This window comes from Rutidosis leptorrhynchoides, chromosome 3 (assembly GCF_046630445.1).
Source record: "Rutidosis leptorrhynchoides isolate AG116_Rl617_1_P2 chromosome 3, CSIRO_AGI_Rlap_v1, whole genome shotgun sequence".
NCBI lineage: Eukaryota > Viridiplantae > Streptophyta > Magnoliopsida > Asterales > Asteraceae > Rutidosis > Rutidosis leptorrhynchoides.
The window spans coordinates 689,395,031-689,411,460 of record NC_092335.1 but is presented as its reverse complement, the minus strand read 5'-3'; the positions used below and the strand labels follow the sequence as shown (position 1 = coordinate 689,411,460).

Sequence of the window (16,430 nt, the reverse complement as noted above, 5' to 3'; positions counted from 1 at the left end):
GGTTGCAAAAAATGAAGAATACGATTAGCATTAAAATGTTTTTAGTTACTCCGTAAGTAGTATGATTCGTACATGTTAATAAACTCGGATACTACCATGATTTATGAGCAAGTTTTCTCAAGCACTTTGATATGAAGGATCGTATATTCGTATGTGGCCAAAGAAAGCTTTACTTTTTCACCCAAAATCATTTTAACTATGTTACCCAACTCACGCACTTTATCATTATTGAACAAGAGAAGTGGTATCATTCAATCATCCAAGGCAGTCTTTTTCAGGTACTAAATTTAAGTGATTCAAAGACATCTACTAATTTTTGCAGTAACAAATGAGGAGCGGAAAATCATCAATATTAACTTACTAAAAGCCTGTAAAAGTTAAAAACAAGAAGCACGCTAATTCATAATGTTGAATTTGTTCATCCATTGGAAATAATACGAAAACAAACTCAAAAACTTCACCATAATCACAAGGAATTTCAATTATAAGTAAATGCAAAGATTTTTAAAGAGGGGGAAAGGGCATTTTTTTACAAATTAGAGAACAGGACTGTAAAGGGGGAATAATAAAACACACTAAACCAAAGAAGATGAAATATTTACACAATTTATACCCACCTATGTATCATATCATCATCATATCATATTATTTGCTGCTGAAGCCTCCATCAAATATACTTCACTTTATAACCTCTCACGAGCAGCCTTCTTTTTTTTTTTACCCAAGAGGCTTGACGAATGCATATTTTACTCCCCACGAACCCATTTTTTTCTATTTTTCATGTACTAAACTCGGGCCTCAAAAGGGGAGTACAAGCCATACTGTTTGATTTATCTAGGTGGCGAGATTTCGTCAGCATAGATGGAAACACACGCATCGGCTGCACCGGCTGCTAGTAATATTTGGTATGGGTGGAAGGCTAGACAGCTTACAGATCCTATTTTTTGAGCCATGAATGTTGGAGAGTATCGAATGGTGCCAAGTTGTTCACCTTCAAGATTGAAGACTTTGATGAGTTGTTTGGCTGAACCGCTGGCTATAAGTGGTGCATGCCTGTGAATGGCTAGAGCCGTCAATGAGCCACGGTGGGCGTCGATGGTTAAGTATGCATCTCTTTGATTTCTGATATCAAGGAATTGTATGTCTCCTGCTTGAGATGCACTCACAATCTGAAACACAACCCAGTGCCACAAGGTTAGGTCAAGTGGGTTAAATTTTATAAGATCAAAAAAATAGATATGGCAAATCAAGATTAGGTCAAGTGGGTTAATTTGGGTCACTTCAGAATTGGATCAAACAGCTTCAGTATAGATTGAAGCAGGTTGGGTTGCTTGATCTTGTCAAATATGATTAAAAAATAATGTATTATTTCAAATTTCAATAATAACTTGATCTTGTCAAAAATGAATTTGAGAGAGATTTTACGAATTACAAAATACATTTTGGGTGACTTTCAACCTGTATAAACACTTGACCTACTTCCCTTTAACCTATACTATCTTATTTTACTCATTTGACCCGTTACAGAATAACCAAAATCAACCCATCCTACCATCAAAGAACCATTTCAGCCATATATAACCAACAAAAAGAAGAGTTGAAGGATGCTCTCATACCTTTGCTGGATCTAGTCCAGGTTGAAAACCGATTCCCACAACCCGTTCAATACCACCAACTCTTTCTACTCTACGAGTGTGCGGTCGCGTAACACAAACAAGCCTGGGACAAGCAAAATGACCATTAAAACCAAGATTGAATCAGACAACCCATCAGATATTTTCGTAAATATGCATCTTTTTAACAATGGCCACCATAGTATTGGATTCATTTGGTATTGTCACATTGTTTAAAATGTGTTCATAAGCCAACAAAGTAAATGCACCAACAAAATAGATTTAATGATTTTTTAATTCTTGAAGTTCACATAATATGAATTAACTTCATTAAATATCTTGAAGTGCTTACCCATCAGGTGTTCGAATATCATACAATCTGACAGAACCGTCTACAAAGCCAGCTGCATATTGGCCAACATGAACTTGAGAAGCGGCCTGAAACCAGCACACAAATAATTAGCCATGCCGATGATTTTCCAACAGCATACAATTTACACACCAAGCAACATATATAACTAATAAAAAACCAATAAGATAATATCAGCCTACTATTTCCTCTACTGGTAGACATAACAATAATTATCAATATTGGCCAAAATTACAAAACATTAACGGATCTACCAATGTTGAAACGCTGCAATCTGATGCTAAATGAATAGAACTCAGAAGTTGCTCTTTATCCAGATCCCACACCATGGTCGATGATATTTCACCAGATGCATACTGCAATCATAAAAAACAAAGGTCCAAGATTGATTATCAAAACCAACACAATTTTATAAGTTTTATTAATTACTGATATTGTTATAAAACCTATATTATCCGGGATAATAGTCCCAATTTATCTGGTCAAATTGATGATTTAAGAGGTCATACCATATAGCCAGACTGCTGCTGCCAATCAACAACAGCACTCACACTTCTAACACCAGGTCTATGACCATGAATAGAGGAGAATGCAGTTACAAGTTTTTGTTTACCCCTAGATGTGTAATCTTTCCATATGCGAACACTCCCATCGCCTGCATTATTGAACGGAAACGATTAAATATATGAAAAAAACAATGAAAATTAATATATTAGTAAACATGAAGCTAGAAATGGTAAACTTACTTGAAGCAACAAGCAGTAAGCTGTCATCAAGCTCATTTATCATGCACAGTTTTGATATCCCTTTGTCAGGATACTCATGGTTACTAAAACTGTTAAGCAATGTTGCTTCTTCGTAATTCCATATTCTATAAAACAACGACCAATTCATCAGTTAATGTCAGTGAAGAGTAAATTGAAGTTGAAGATAGCAGTCCATGACATTTTACAATCCAAATCAACAAAACACATTCCACTCAGAGACGGATATAGATAGAAACATGTAAATGCAGATCGCAAATCAACATTCGGACAGTGTAAAAGACTGAATACCTTAAAATGGTAAGCCAGTAGATGTAAAAACATCATCGCCGAAGATTCGGAGATCGATGAGGATTCTTTTCAAATGATATTTCCGTCCCAAACCCTCAGAAACTTGAACGCGGTTAAAATTAAATGCATTTCTAATTATGTAGCTTACAAGTTAAGAGCCCACATCGGATAAAAAGGTTAACCGCAGGCAGTGATAATAGGAAGATAAGTATGCCAATAATGAACCCAATTAAATAAGAATTTAATCCAGTAAAGTGAATATTAATAGGCTCTTAATTGCACACTTTATGGGCCGATACCTAAATTAAATCAGTAATGATTGGCCCATAAAAAGAATATGGTAAAAGTATAGTGAGACAGTAACAATACGTAAAGGGCTTGTCCAATATACTTCCTTCGTTCCGACATTTATTGTCCACAAACAATGAAAATGAAATGTAAAAAACGTACATTTATAGCAGTTGTTGAGTAACAAAATGCCAATTTTACATATTCAAATTATGTAATATACGAACTAACTTGGAAGCTTGCAAGATTTAGTGATTAAATTAGAGAAAAATAAAGACATTAGTAAAGTTATATCTACTTTTGAAAGTAGACAATGTTTTGGAATAATTTAAAAAGAATTGTGGACAATAATGTTGGGACGGAAGGCATACGTATATAATTAAATGTATCAAAACATATGTATGACCAAATTAACCACGAGCGAATACTTATGCAAGTAATGCATTCCTTATATAATATCATCATCTTAATAGGATATAAGCATGCATCGAATACTCCACTTCCAAGGGCCATATAAAAGTGTTTCACCTCGTTATGTTTTGTAGTGATTAGGCCATTGTGCCCATTCTCAGTTCTAAGAAGCACAAAACGGCTATTTTCTTTTACAAAGGAAACTTTTTTTACCCTTGTGACTTTGAAATTTAGTATAGACCAAATACAAGTAGAAATGCATATTAACCGTTCTAACTTGACCATTTTAACACATGTGGTGTCTTTAGCAACCATGAAACAAAAGATTGACATCATGGAAAAGACATCATCAAAGAATAGAAAACATTAGCAACTCTTAGAAGATATCTAGATGCTAAATTATAGAATCGCGAGCGTCATTAAAACCTAGATTATTTAAATGTAGGCATGAGCATTAAACAAATTTCAATTTCGAGTCCTTTGTTACTCATTATTCCTACAAGGTATGTTAAAATCATTAATATGGTTTACAAATATCCCTATATATATGTATGTATGTATGTATATATATGTATGTGTGTATATATATATATATATATATATATATATATATATATATATACATACATACATAAATACATATATACATACATACATATAGATATATACATACATATAGATATATACATATAGATATATACATATACACATATATACATATATATTTTATACTTTATACAAAATATAAACTTTAAACATAGCACAACTGTTAAAATACCATATAAATTTTGTACCATTAATAAGAAATACGATAACTAAGAAAGTCAAAGTTACCCGAATTTTATTCATGTTCGAACAAGTTGTAGTGGATAAAAATTTCTGAAAGAAAAATTAGTGTATTCCATACATGTGTTATCTATCCCATGATTTCAGTTGATTTCCTTTTCATGCGTTGATATTATACAAGGTATTTTAAATACATGAGCAAGATATTTATACATATTCATATATGGTTTATTTTGTATAACTATAACTATAGCTTACATGTTCAGAATCATGGTAAAGATGGGGCATGTGTCATATACACTCCAACTTTAATAAGTACTAATGTATTTAAACAGAGTAACTATAATAAACTTAGATACCACTCCCAAAAAATATTTCATACTATAAGGTTCATTGGTTAACATTCAACCTATATCTAATTATTGAACTTAAAACCAAACTTTAAATACCACTCCCACAATAAACTTCACACATCCATATAAGGTTCATTAGTTAACATTCAAGCTGTATCTATTTATTAAGCTTAAACCAAAGCTTTCACCAGAATAACCTTCACACAATAAGATGATGACACAAATCCGAGAGACAATATATGTCATTAAAGATCAAGAAATCTTCTCAAAATAGGTTTTCATAATTTAATCTTCAAAATTTTAGGTATCCTTTGTTACATGACCATCGTCTAATTTCGCCACCTGCCTTTTAATTTGCAAATTATTAATTTATGAATATGCCAAAAAAAACCAGACATGAATCATACACAATTCATGGGGCACCACCGCATCATCCCATGAATAAATGAATAAAGCACATATATGTAAAACATATTTCAGTTCCAGTATAGTTCGATTGCATAAAACCATGGTCATAAAACACTTTAAATACAAAACATCATAGATCCCAACAAGGAAAAAAGTTTTGGATAAAAAGAAATCATGTGACAATTCAATCATTTATCTTAAGCAGAAAAAATTCCAAAGATATAAAGCAATCCATATGTGAGAAACAGATGGAAGATAAGGGCAGCATACCTGATGCATTCACCCTCGTCCGCAGCAACCACAATTGGAGAGAAAGGTTGCAGCAAAGCTGTTTTAGCACCAGTCTCAAACTTTGTATCCCATCGAGCAATTGGATTATGAAGATTGCTACCAGCTGAAAATGTAAAGGAGGCAGTAATTGATCAGTCAAATGAAAAATGATGTTAACTAATATCATAATCGGTATCTTAAGTTCTTAACGTACAAGAATGTTGGCACTTGGTGATGTGTTCAAGAGCAAATTTTTCACGTTCTTCACGTCTAGCTTGGATTTCTTCGGTTCCATCAGCTCCAGTAAGAAGCGGTTTTGAGAAATGGCTACAACTCCAGTTATAAATGGTTGACTGAGGAAGAAAACTCCGTTCTGATGAACCTGGAACTGCTGGGGAGCCTAAAATGGGGTCCGCTAGACCTGAATCCAACAGATTTGGTCTGAACTCGAGAGAACAGACCCTTCGCATCCCTCCTAATCCCGTCAAGTAACTTGGCCTTGGGGGACTAACAGGAGGAGTTCTAAATGTACTCAGCGGATGACCTGTAATATTTTAATAATTTCAGATTAAAAAGAATAGTGAAGGGGGTAACACGCAATAAGATGATTTGGTGATGCTATAATCTGGTATTACACATACTGCAAGAGGTGTCCAGAGTATCTAATTACTACCACTTCATATGGTAATAATAAGTTTTTAATGCTTGGATGAATAGAGGTCTTAAGGGTAAAACAAAATTACTTATTAATCCCTTCTTTTAACCTCTACTTTATAAGACCATTACATTCAACTCACATGTTGTCCATTTTTTTTCACAAAAAGGTTCTTTACAGTCATTCCATCTGTTACTTTTTTTAACTTGAACAAAATTTATCAATCACTCAAATATCTGGCTACTAGATTATTACGACTTCAAACAGCAGAAATATTCTATAGGGTGAATTATCATACTAACGATCCGATTCTGATAATATACATATAACTGACACGTCCAAACATATCCAGAGATTATAATCAAAGTTATCTTCTGAGTTGATGCAAGTAAAGAACCCTATGTTAAGCAAATGAGCAATACAAATCAAAAAAAAAAAAAAAAAAGGTACCTCCATTCATATCAAACCAAGAAGATGACCGAGCTAATCCAGCAAGACTATTGACAGCAGTTGAGGATTCTCCCACCCGTACACCAGTGGTGGATTTGGCAGACTTTGTCACCACTTGTTCAATCCCGATAATGGAAAGAACCCGTCGACCCAGACCCGAAATGCGGGGTGACGGATCCTTCGCTAGTGTACACATGGCGGAAACACATTGTGAATACAATGCATTGTCTAATTGCCGTGGTTTTGTCTGGTTAACTACACCATTTGTAACGCAGTCATTAAGCACACCAGGATCCGAGTGCTGCGACGAATCATCCGAAAGTGGAGAACCGTGCATTATTCCAGATGTAGCAAGTGGGCTGCTTGAAGAAACCCGCCCATCTCTTGGTGCTGATTGGCTGTCGCCACCAACTCTTGACAAAGGACCAATTTGTGAATACTGATTAGGAGTAGTATAGCCACTAACTGAACTCCTAACTGTAAAAGGCAGAGAACTCAACACAGAGTTAGACTGTGGTTTCCAATATGCAGCAGCGATAGATTTTAAATGTCTGTTGTGTCCAAATGCAAACCGTGCAAGAGCTGTCAAAATTAGAAAGTGGCTTAATTGCATGCAAGACAAATGTTTATAAGACGAAGCATAAACCATTGATATATGGGGAACATACCTACGGCCAGCTCAGCCCTGACCAACGGGCTTCCATCTGAAACAACAGTTAAAAGGCTTTTAACAATACCAATTTCAGCCCCAACTTTTTCATCATCATCACGTTCATCATCTCCAACATCTCTAGATGAGTCAAATCCAACATCAAGTAAAGTGCCCAACGCAAAAACAGCAGAAGCCCTTACCTGAAAACACGTGTTACAATTGTCAGAAAAAGTATCAAATGCAGAATCCACCATCAGATACTAAAAGATAGTGTAACAAAAACCTCGGGTTGGGGCTCAGATAAGAGAAGTGAAAAAACAGTTGAAGCGTTCGCCTGCAGGCCTATTATTTGTGCTTCTGTGAAATCTTCCCATAGCTTTCCTAGACAAAGACATAGCCACTGTAGAAAAAGTGGCTCGGTTTGTGTGTCATTCAGAGCTGCACCGCCTTGAAGATGTTTCAGACAAACATGAATAAGGTTAGCCTCAATACAGGCTTCTTGACCCTTTCGGTGTCCATCAACAATGACTGTCAAAACGAATGCAGCCATGGCGCGTTGTTCAGGATATGCTTCCACACTATCTAAAAATCTTATGAAATATGTATGGCCACCATCCTTCACCAGATCCACCTGGCATGACTGACACACAAAACAATGACATCAGTAGGGGTCATCATATTCATATTATATAGGGGGAAAAAAAGCCAGGTTCATGGCTATCGTTCAGAGTAGTGTTTAATGTCCCAGTAGCTACCAAAAAGCTAAAACTAACCCGAAGTGTACTTTCAATGCATAAAATCTAAAGGATCCAGTTCAAATATTATATTAATAATGAAGTAATATAAGTTTTGCTATTTAAAGACAAAGTTTCAATGGGCCCAACCCAGGAAACCCACACAAAAAATAACTCATTTAACCAGAACACATTTTCACCCATAATCTACCCTACCCAACAATCATGTACCACTAGTCATCTGTAAACTTAAGAACTTTGATGCTAGAAAGCATGCACATAGCAGTCAATGAACACATAAGGGTTTGGTAACATACCTTATCAAGTGCTAGGATCTTTGTCCAGATAAACACGAGAATTTGTCGAAGCTCGGGTGTAGTGGTTTGCAATAGCTTCAGAACATATGGAAATATTCCAACTGATAAGGCCTGCAACAAAAGAATAAGTTGTCATTATAAGATAAAATCAATTAATATAATATATATGATATATCGATGATAAGAAGCATGTTACATATCGATGATAAACCTACCAGATCAACAGCCCATTGACCCATATCAAGAAATCTTCCAAGAAGCACAAGAGCACGAAACCTATGGCATTGACTGAGTAGAACCTGAACCACAAGACATTTTAAATAGCCAACACTTGCTTAGACAAATCCGAGAAACATAAGTAAACACTACGAAAACAACATTACACATACCTGGAGAACAATAGGCAACTGTTCAGGTGGTTTCTTAAATTCAGACCCATGATCGAGCCACACCTCAAATGCAGTCAATTGTTCCGTGAAAAAAGGACTTGGCTGTAATGGTAATAAAAAAACAACAACATTGATTACTAAACAAAAGTTTGGTTAAATTCATACAAAACCAATTTGATTATGTGAATCATAAACCTGGAATTCCGCATTAGGATCCTCAAGCAATGTTGGAAGCTGAGAAAGACAGATTTCAGCGGCCATGTCCCATGCATCCCTGCAGTGCACATTATGATAGGATGTCAAACAACTATTATAATAGTCAAGGATTATAACACAAAAAATGTTCGTGTGCCTACCACATATGGTGTTGATGAGTTGAAGGCAACATTGGATAAGATACAGGTGAACAATTCGCAGAACGCATAATTCTCTCTGCAAGTAAAAAGTTCCGAAACAAACTAGCAACCAACAGATCTTGCCTGAATAATCTTTGAAATAAATCTGCAAAAAGAATTAAATAGAGTATTTAATTCTGTCATCAATCATTAAAATAAAAAGCTTAAGGCTTAATAACAATGGTATAGAAATTAATACCATGTGGAAGAACGTTCCAAGCAATTGTATCTGTAATTGCGGTAAAAATCCAGTTCAGTTCACCAAGAAGGGTCTTACGGTCAGTTTGACGACCAGGGATTCTGTCTATGAGCGAATAATCAAGTGACTCGTGTAGTAATGAACGAGTACAGAACCTGGTGAGTTGTATAAAAACAGATTAGCAAGCAACAAAGTTGATTTTGATATAACTGTTACTTAGTTTCAGGTGGCAATTTCAACCCACATAATTCGAGTTATGTTTTATCTTTAACAGGCAAAGCAGATGATAAAACAAATAGGCAAAACAGGTTAAAACTCACACAAAGTGGACTTATAATGCATAAGATTTCCTAAATATATAACTCAAAAGAATTAGATTACTACTGAAACTGCATAACATTTGTAAATTGTGATAATACTTTACCACTATATTTGTTTATACGAGATATGCAATTATGGGACAAAAATGTCTGGGTAATGGTCAACCTGGTCCGATTCCACCCATGCCAAAAATACAAAATTTAATCCAAAACCATTCAGACCCATTACCCAGCCACACCTTCTGCCACAAGTGATGTGCTGTCACCTTTAAAGTTATTAATATATAAACTGGTAAAGGGTAACTTGAAAGAAAACTCACCATCTCAATGCGATCTTGATGGGTGTTGTAAGGCAGGAAGTAAACACGTCAGCAGGAAACTCGTGACTTTGTGGCAGGGTTTCGTGTGCTTCACAAGCTGCAAGTAAGATACAGTCTCGTGATGTACTTCCAGAAGAACTTGAAGGAGTCCAATCCTGAAGCTGGAAATTATAAAGTAATTATTAGCCTCATGTTAATATATAATAACTATTTATTTACTATTTATTTATTAGCAGATTTAAGATACCTCTATAAAGGCATTGACAATCATCCCTGCAGCAGAGCAGTCAAAAACATATATTGAGGGGGTCTTCAACCACGAGTCAAGCTCACTAATAGGCAACGGAATATACTGTGTGTAACTCTACAACATGCGACAAGAACAACCAATATTAGTCGGTCAAAACTAATTTTTTAAAATGCATAATGAGGCTTCAGCCCTTCAATAAGTAAAGAACAATATAATATATTACCCTGTTGAAAAACCAAATTTCTCCATTCGCAGTTGGCTTAGGTACGCCATGACCGTTGTAATGAAATAAAACCCTTTCAGATTTGGCATATTTGCGACATGTATTACAAAGTTTCTTCACTTCTTCAACAGTAGGATCTAACTGAATCTTGTATTTGGCCTGTTGAAGAGTTCAAGTTCAAATAACATTTGTATGGAAACTTACGACTGTTAAACAATCAACTTTGTAGTTAAGCAACTCTCTCACCTTTGGTTGCCACCTCTCGTATTGAAAACTCAACGTTTTACCAATTGTTTCAAGTGCTTTTTGCGGAGCCATGGAGAACGGATCTGATACCAAATAGATTTAAATTGATGTTTGGTAAATAGAACTAAAATGATGAATACACATTTAAGACAAACAAAAAGAAACGTAAACATCAAAACTATACCTATCCAGCACTCCATTCTGGCACAAGGTGAAATCTTAATAACATCAGGTGGGTCCACGCTGATATTTAAACATAGAACAAGTGCAACACATCCTGTCTTCATCTGCAGATCAAAAAGAATCTTTAAATAAACTAGATATGTAAATGTAATAAAGAATACACCGCTCCTTCATGAAAAAATTATCCTAGAAACTTCTAATTAGATTCATAATGATATAATCATAGCATTAACATTAGTCAGCAAGGCTTTGATAGTTGATAAATAATTCAAAAACAACATTCCTTCTTTATTAAAATATCTGCACAATGTCCTACGATTTTACAAACATATCACATTCTAGAACCTCACTTTCAACATAAATGTGTGAACAAAAACAAATTTGTACTTGTGCCACATCACAGCATGCAGACAGATACGTAAAAACTATACAATCCTATAGACATTTAAACCTTAAAAGGATCTGCCTATATATTCTCAATTTTCACTTATTAGCGTATGCCTTTGTATTCTCAATTTCTAAATATCATAATGTACGTATTTTGCATGTCTATATACTAAGTATACTAAGTTTATAATAGCAAATAAAGAATGCCAGCATAACAAAAGACAAACACTAAGCAATATGGACCAATTGTTTATAAAATATTGAATTATTAACTGCAGAAAAATATGGTGTAACAACTGCAAAGTTACTTTCAGAAACCTAGAAACACCCAAGCCAATATCTTTTACTCTAAATCTTAAGTTCACATATAAATCATTAGTTTAAACTTTAAAAATACTAAACTATATACAAAGATGCTTAATCATTATTGCAGCCATTCACTTTTCTATCACCAGAAACTTATTATCTTCTTCCTCTTTAGCAACTGATAATAATCTTTTCCACAATGCATAAGAGCATCACAACGAAAAATGATGTTTATGCCAAATAGTCGCTTCCAACACTTACATACAAATGTCACTTCATGTACTACCATTTCAGCATAACTTAATTGCAATAATCTAGATCCCAATGTGTTCTTCATAACCCAAGCTTCTATATTTATAAAATTTCACGTCATGCAACTAGATATCATTGACAAAAACTTTTTTTCAAGCAATGCCATCTAACAAGACTTCAAGTAGTGCCACGATTAAAACAATAAAAAAGAAGAAAAAACAAAACATATAAGTTGACAATTACCCTCGGCAACCAGTAAAAGAAAATGCATAAATACGTCTTTATTGAATTTCACACTAATTAGTAATTGCTTTATCATCAGTTAACGATTAATTCAATTAATCACATTCCCACACAATGCAAAACCTGTTTGGCATCACAGATCAATTACATCAGTTCACTCCCATCATTGAAATACTACACAAAAATCCTTCTTTTTTAATCAGATACAGTTGACTGACAAGACTAATACATATAACTACAATACAAACATAGTGTTGTCAATTTCCATAGAACTTTCTTAGGGCAGTCATAAAGTCCCTACTGGAACCAACAACATGGATTCACAGAATGTCATGCAATTACAAGTCAAGAGTTATCCAAGTAAAATCAAATTTAGGTATACTCTAGAAAGCTTAACAACTACTAGCCACGAAGAAAAACATAATTAATTGTTTAAAATGCATAGCTTCACTAAGCATATATTCTATTCTTAACAGTACTCAGAACGATTTACGGATAACAAAAGAGTAATCTTTACAACCTTTGTGCGTTCAAAAGAATAAACTTTCTATGATTGCAACTAATAACTTCAACATTGCAGTAATAACCTCCAGAGTTATCATCACTACAATATTGACACCAAGTAACAAAATGAACTTGCCTAAGGTCTAGGCATAATAATAGTGACTACGTTGACAGCATACAAATTTCCAGGTTACCCTACTCATCCAATCAATATTCAGTTGTAAACTAACAGGATCAATACAAATAAATAATAAATCAAGTTAACTAGCACATTATCTCATAACTACATAAGCTGCAAAGTAAATGAATAGAAAACAAGAATTTACCCGGTCCTTAGGCCGCCATTTCGAAACCAACCCACTTTCAGCAGGCCCAGAAGGAGTACAAGCTTCAAATGCATCATGTCTTAGCTCAGACAAAACAATATTTTGGGGCAAATAAGCCATACTTGTAGCTGCAATCCCATTAACTACCCCATTTCCATTTCCAACTGCATAACTAGTAGTACTGGCAACAGTTTCAGAATCTTCTCTATCCTTATCCCTATCTCTATCTCTGTTATTATTACTACTTTGCACACCAACTACTGATTCATTAGATGAATCTCTATCTCTATAACTATCTCTATCTCTATTATCATTCACAAGTACATCTTGAGTAACAACATTTACATACTGCGAATTATTCGGATAGTGATGATTAGAAACCGCAGTAACGAATGAAGACTGTGATTGTGAAAACCTAGACTCCATCAAATCACCCAATGCCATTCAATTTCAGATCAAACAAACAATTTGAACCCTAGGTTTTAGGTATAATAATGAAATCGATAAAACTTAATCAACGAAGCCGCTAAACCAGCGGCACATGAAGATTCTGCTGTGAAAAGATAATTATTTATCATCCAGCTTCGTTCTGACACCCTAGATATACATACATAAATATATATATAATTAATATACCTATACGAAGCGATTGTATGTAAATTGAAATCGAAACCCTAAGAGAGAGATAGAGTAGAAAACCCTAATTCAGAAGAAGTAGGAGCTGATGTTGATGATGACGATGATGATGATGTTGATGATGTTGATGTTGTATGGAGGCGCATGTACATACAGTAGTGCGGCTGAACCGAAGAGAGAGGAGAAGGTGTGAAAGAAATGGTGGATTTTTTTATGGGTTTAATTAGTAAATATAATATAAATATAAATATAAATATAAATATAAATATAAATATAAATATAAATATTAAGTATTAAATTAAATATATTAATAGTAAATACTCCAAAAAAAATATATATAAAAAAATATAAATATATAAAAAATATAAATGCAAAATATATACCAAAAACATAACTTATAAAAGGTAAGAGGTATAAGGTATGTTCGAACTACCCGAGAGAGCTAGTAATTCGTCTCATACTATGATGTACGTAGTCTAACAAGATAACTTTATAGTTGTTTTCAAACATTTCGTGACCACCAATAATATTTATCCTATATCCTATACAAGATTAAAATTCGAGAACTTTTGCAAAAAAAAAAAATAACTTAATTTTATATGAATTGTAAATATTTTCTATACAAAAAGGACATGGAAGAAGTCTTAAACACATTTTTCTTATTGTAATTTGAAGTAGACAATGTTATAAACATGATTGATAATTATTATTAAATAGTATAGTCATTCAAAATTATTCATAACATAATAATCAAGTGGATTGAAATTTTTAGTTCAAACAAAAAAGTTATTTGCAAATTTCGTTGAGTATGTTGTATTTTTTTTATTTTTAGAGTAAACTATCATAAAAAGTAGTGATGATCGATTAAATGTAAAGTTGATTTAGATTTTTTTTTAACTCCAATTGGTAATTTTAATTGTAATTATGATTTTGAAAATTATCATATTGTATTTCGATATTCAATTCGAACGACCTTTTTATACAAGCTTGTAAATAATAATTGAAAGACCAAAATATATTTTTACCTTACTTTAGAAATTTAACAACTTGCTTTTGTATTTTTGAAATTTTGCATTGTAAGAGAAAAGTGAAAATGTATATCTATTTATGACTTCATTATCTAATAATGTTTTGAGTTTAAATTTATATTTGCAATTTATAAATTATAAACAACAATGTGGAGCAATGAGAATTTAATAAAATCAAATGACAATTACTAAAGTAATTTTTAACATTATTAATGAATATTATTTATCCTTATACTAAAAAAAACATTATTTAGTAATTGGCATTAATTGGCATTTTATTTTAGCAATTGGCATTTACGTTAGTAATGTATACTAAAATGTTGAAAGCATTCGATGTCGATATCGCCGCTAAAAAAAACATGTTATCGTGAACAATATCATGGTCATTTGTGTCCTTTTATCTTTTCAAAAATTAGAATTTTTGAAGGTTTTATTAATTACATAAATGTTTAGTTAGTTTAGTGGTTTGGCATATTACATTTGTGAGAAACGTTGAAGAATCAAGTTTTAATCTCTTCACACTTTTATTTTGTCTTTTGTATAAAAACTTCAATTTCACCCTTTATATTTTTGATATTTCAACTTTTCCTCCTATTTTCTTGTTTGTCATCGTACCTTTACCACTTCTAATTTTTTTATTTCTCTCCTCAACATTTTTTTTTCGTTTATATTTTAATTTTTATTTCATCAAATATCAACTTGTCAAGTACGTAAATTACAACAATAAATGTTTACGATCATATAATGCAAAGTACCACAAGGCGTTATCAAACTCTAACGATGCAACTTGCCACTTCCAAGCACAATCGTCGCTAAGATTATACACACAACAAACACTTCATGAAAATACATTACCGCACATAAAAAGGGCGCCCGCGGCAACGCGCTGCAAACCCTTTTCTCGTTTAGCAAACATGTGTTATTCCTTATATTTATATTTATATTAGATAATAAATTGAAAACGAATGAGTGGTTTATAAAGCCATTGTAATTTATTTTTTTCTTGTTGGCTTTTTGACGTTGTATGTTGGTTGTTTTTTCGGCTTTTCCCTAGTTGCTCGCTAGGTGGCCATGTTTGGTTATAAAATTGTTGTTCTAAAAAAAATTAGAAAACGAATTTAAATAATATAATTGAGTTAGTATATTATTAAAAATATAGTATTTAAATTTAAAAATAATGAGGCATTATTATTATTTGTATATTTAATTTGTGTATTTGTATAAAAATATTATGAGAATAATTAGGCATAATTTGTAAATAAAAATAATGGTATATAATTATTCAATTATGTTATAATTAAATTAAGTTTATTTTATATAACATCACAATATTGTATTTGTATATTTAATTGACGTATTTTGTACCCGTCTTGTGACGAGATTAAGTATATTTATATTTATTTATTATTTCAATTATGTCATATTTTATCATGTTCAATTGCATGTTTTAAAGTTTTTATCAATTATAATAGAAAATATTGTTTTAAAAAATATCATTAATTGAAATTCAAGTTTTAATTAGACGGCTAGTCAGATAGTAACAAATGAAAATTATGTTAATTCACAAACAATGTCAATTAACAATCATAATCGTGCTCCCACTTATCCACCGTGATTGAAGACATAATGACTCTCCACTTGTGACACACATCGTTAAGTTTCATTCATTTTTTACTTTAAGACATATTTTACGTATGAAAGACATGCTGTAGATGTAGTGTTCATCCATTAGACCATTTTTAACCCTGCCTGTGACGTCACAGGTAGATTGTACACTTTTTGGCCAAAAAGTGTAATATGCCTGTGACGTGGCAGTGTCACTCTTTGACCCTCAATAACCTAAAATGTCACTCATTTGTGT

The 16,430-nt window shown here is 33.0% G+C and overlaps 1 protein-coding gene across 1 annotated transcript; it reads right to left on the bottom strand.

Annotated features, from left to right (window-relative positions):
• Positions 1-463: 463 nt before the first annotated feature.
• On the bottom strand, positions 464-13,741 carry LOC139899504 (regulatory-associated protein of TOR 1-like). Its single transcript, XM_071882341.1, has 24 exons — positions 13,605-13,741; positions 12,906-13,502; positions 10,889-10,991; positions 10,705-10,787; positions 10,459-10,617; positions 10,233-10,349; positions 9,986-10,146; positions 9,346-9,500; positions 9,108-9,252; positions 8,947-9,025; positions 8,752-8,853; positions 8,578-8,661; positions 8,363-8,473; positions 7,595-7,951; positions 7,328-7,511; positions 6,660-7,241; positions 5,769-6,098; positions 5,555-5,678; positions 2,730-2,854; positions 2,493-2,638; positions 2,238-2,339; positions 1,966-2,051; positions 1,617-1,719; positions 464-1,169 (listed from the first exon to the last, which is right to left on the bottom strand). Exons 2-24 carry the CDS (start codon positions 13,347-13,349, stop codon positions 831-833), a joined length of 4,221 nt encoding a protein of 1,406 aa, XP_071738442.1. The 5' UTR covers positions 13,350-13,502; positions 13,605-13,741; the 3' UTR covers positions 464-830.
• Between the last annotated feature and the right edge of the window lie 2,689 nt (positions 13,742-16,430).

Excerpts from the sequence above, each read along its gene's own strand:
- LOC139899504 (XM_071882341.1), bottom strand. The coding sequence starts at position 13,349 with ATGGCATTGGGTGATTTGATGGAGTCTAGGTTTTCACAATCACAGTCT. Across the intron at positions 8,474-8,577 it reads GTCAATGGGCTGTTGATCTG|GCCTTATCAGTTGGAATATT; the intron begins GTAGGTTTATCA and ends CTTTTGTTGCAG. Across the intron at positions 2,639-2,729 it reads CTTACTGCTTGTTGCTTCAA|GCGATGGGAGTGTTCGCATA; the intron begins GTAAGTTTACCA and ends TCAATAATGCAG.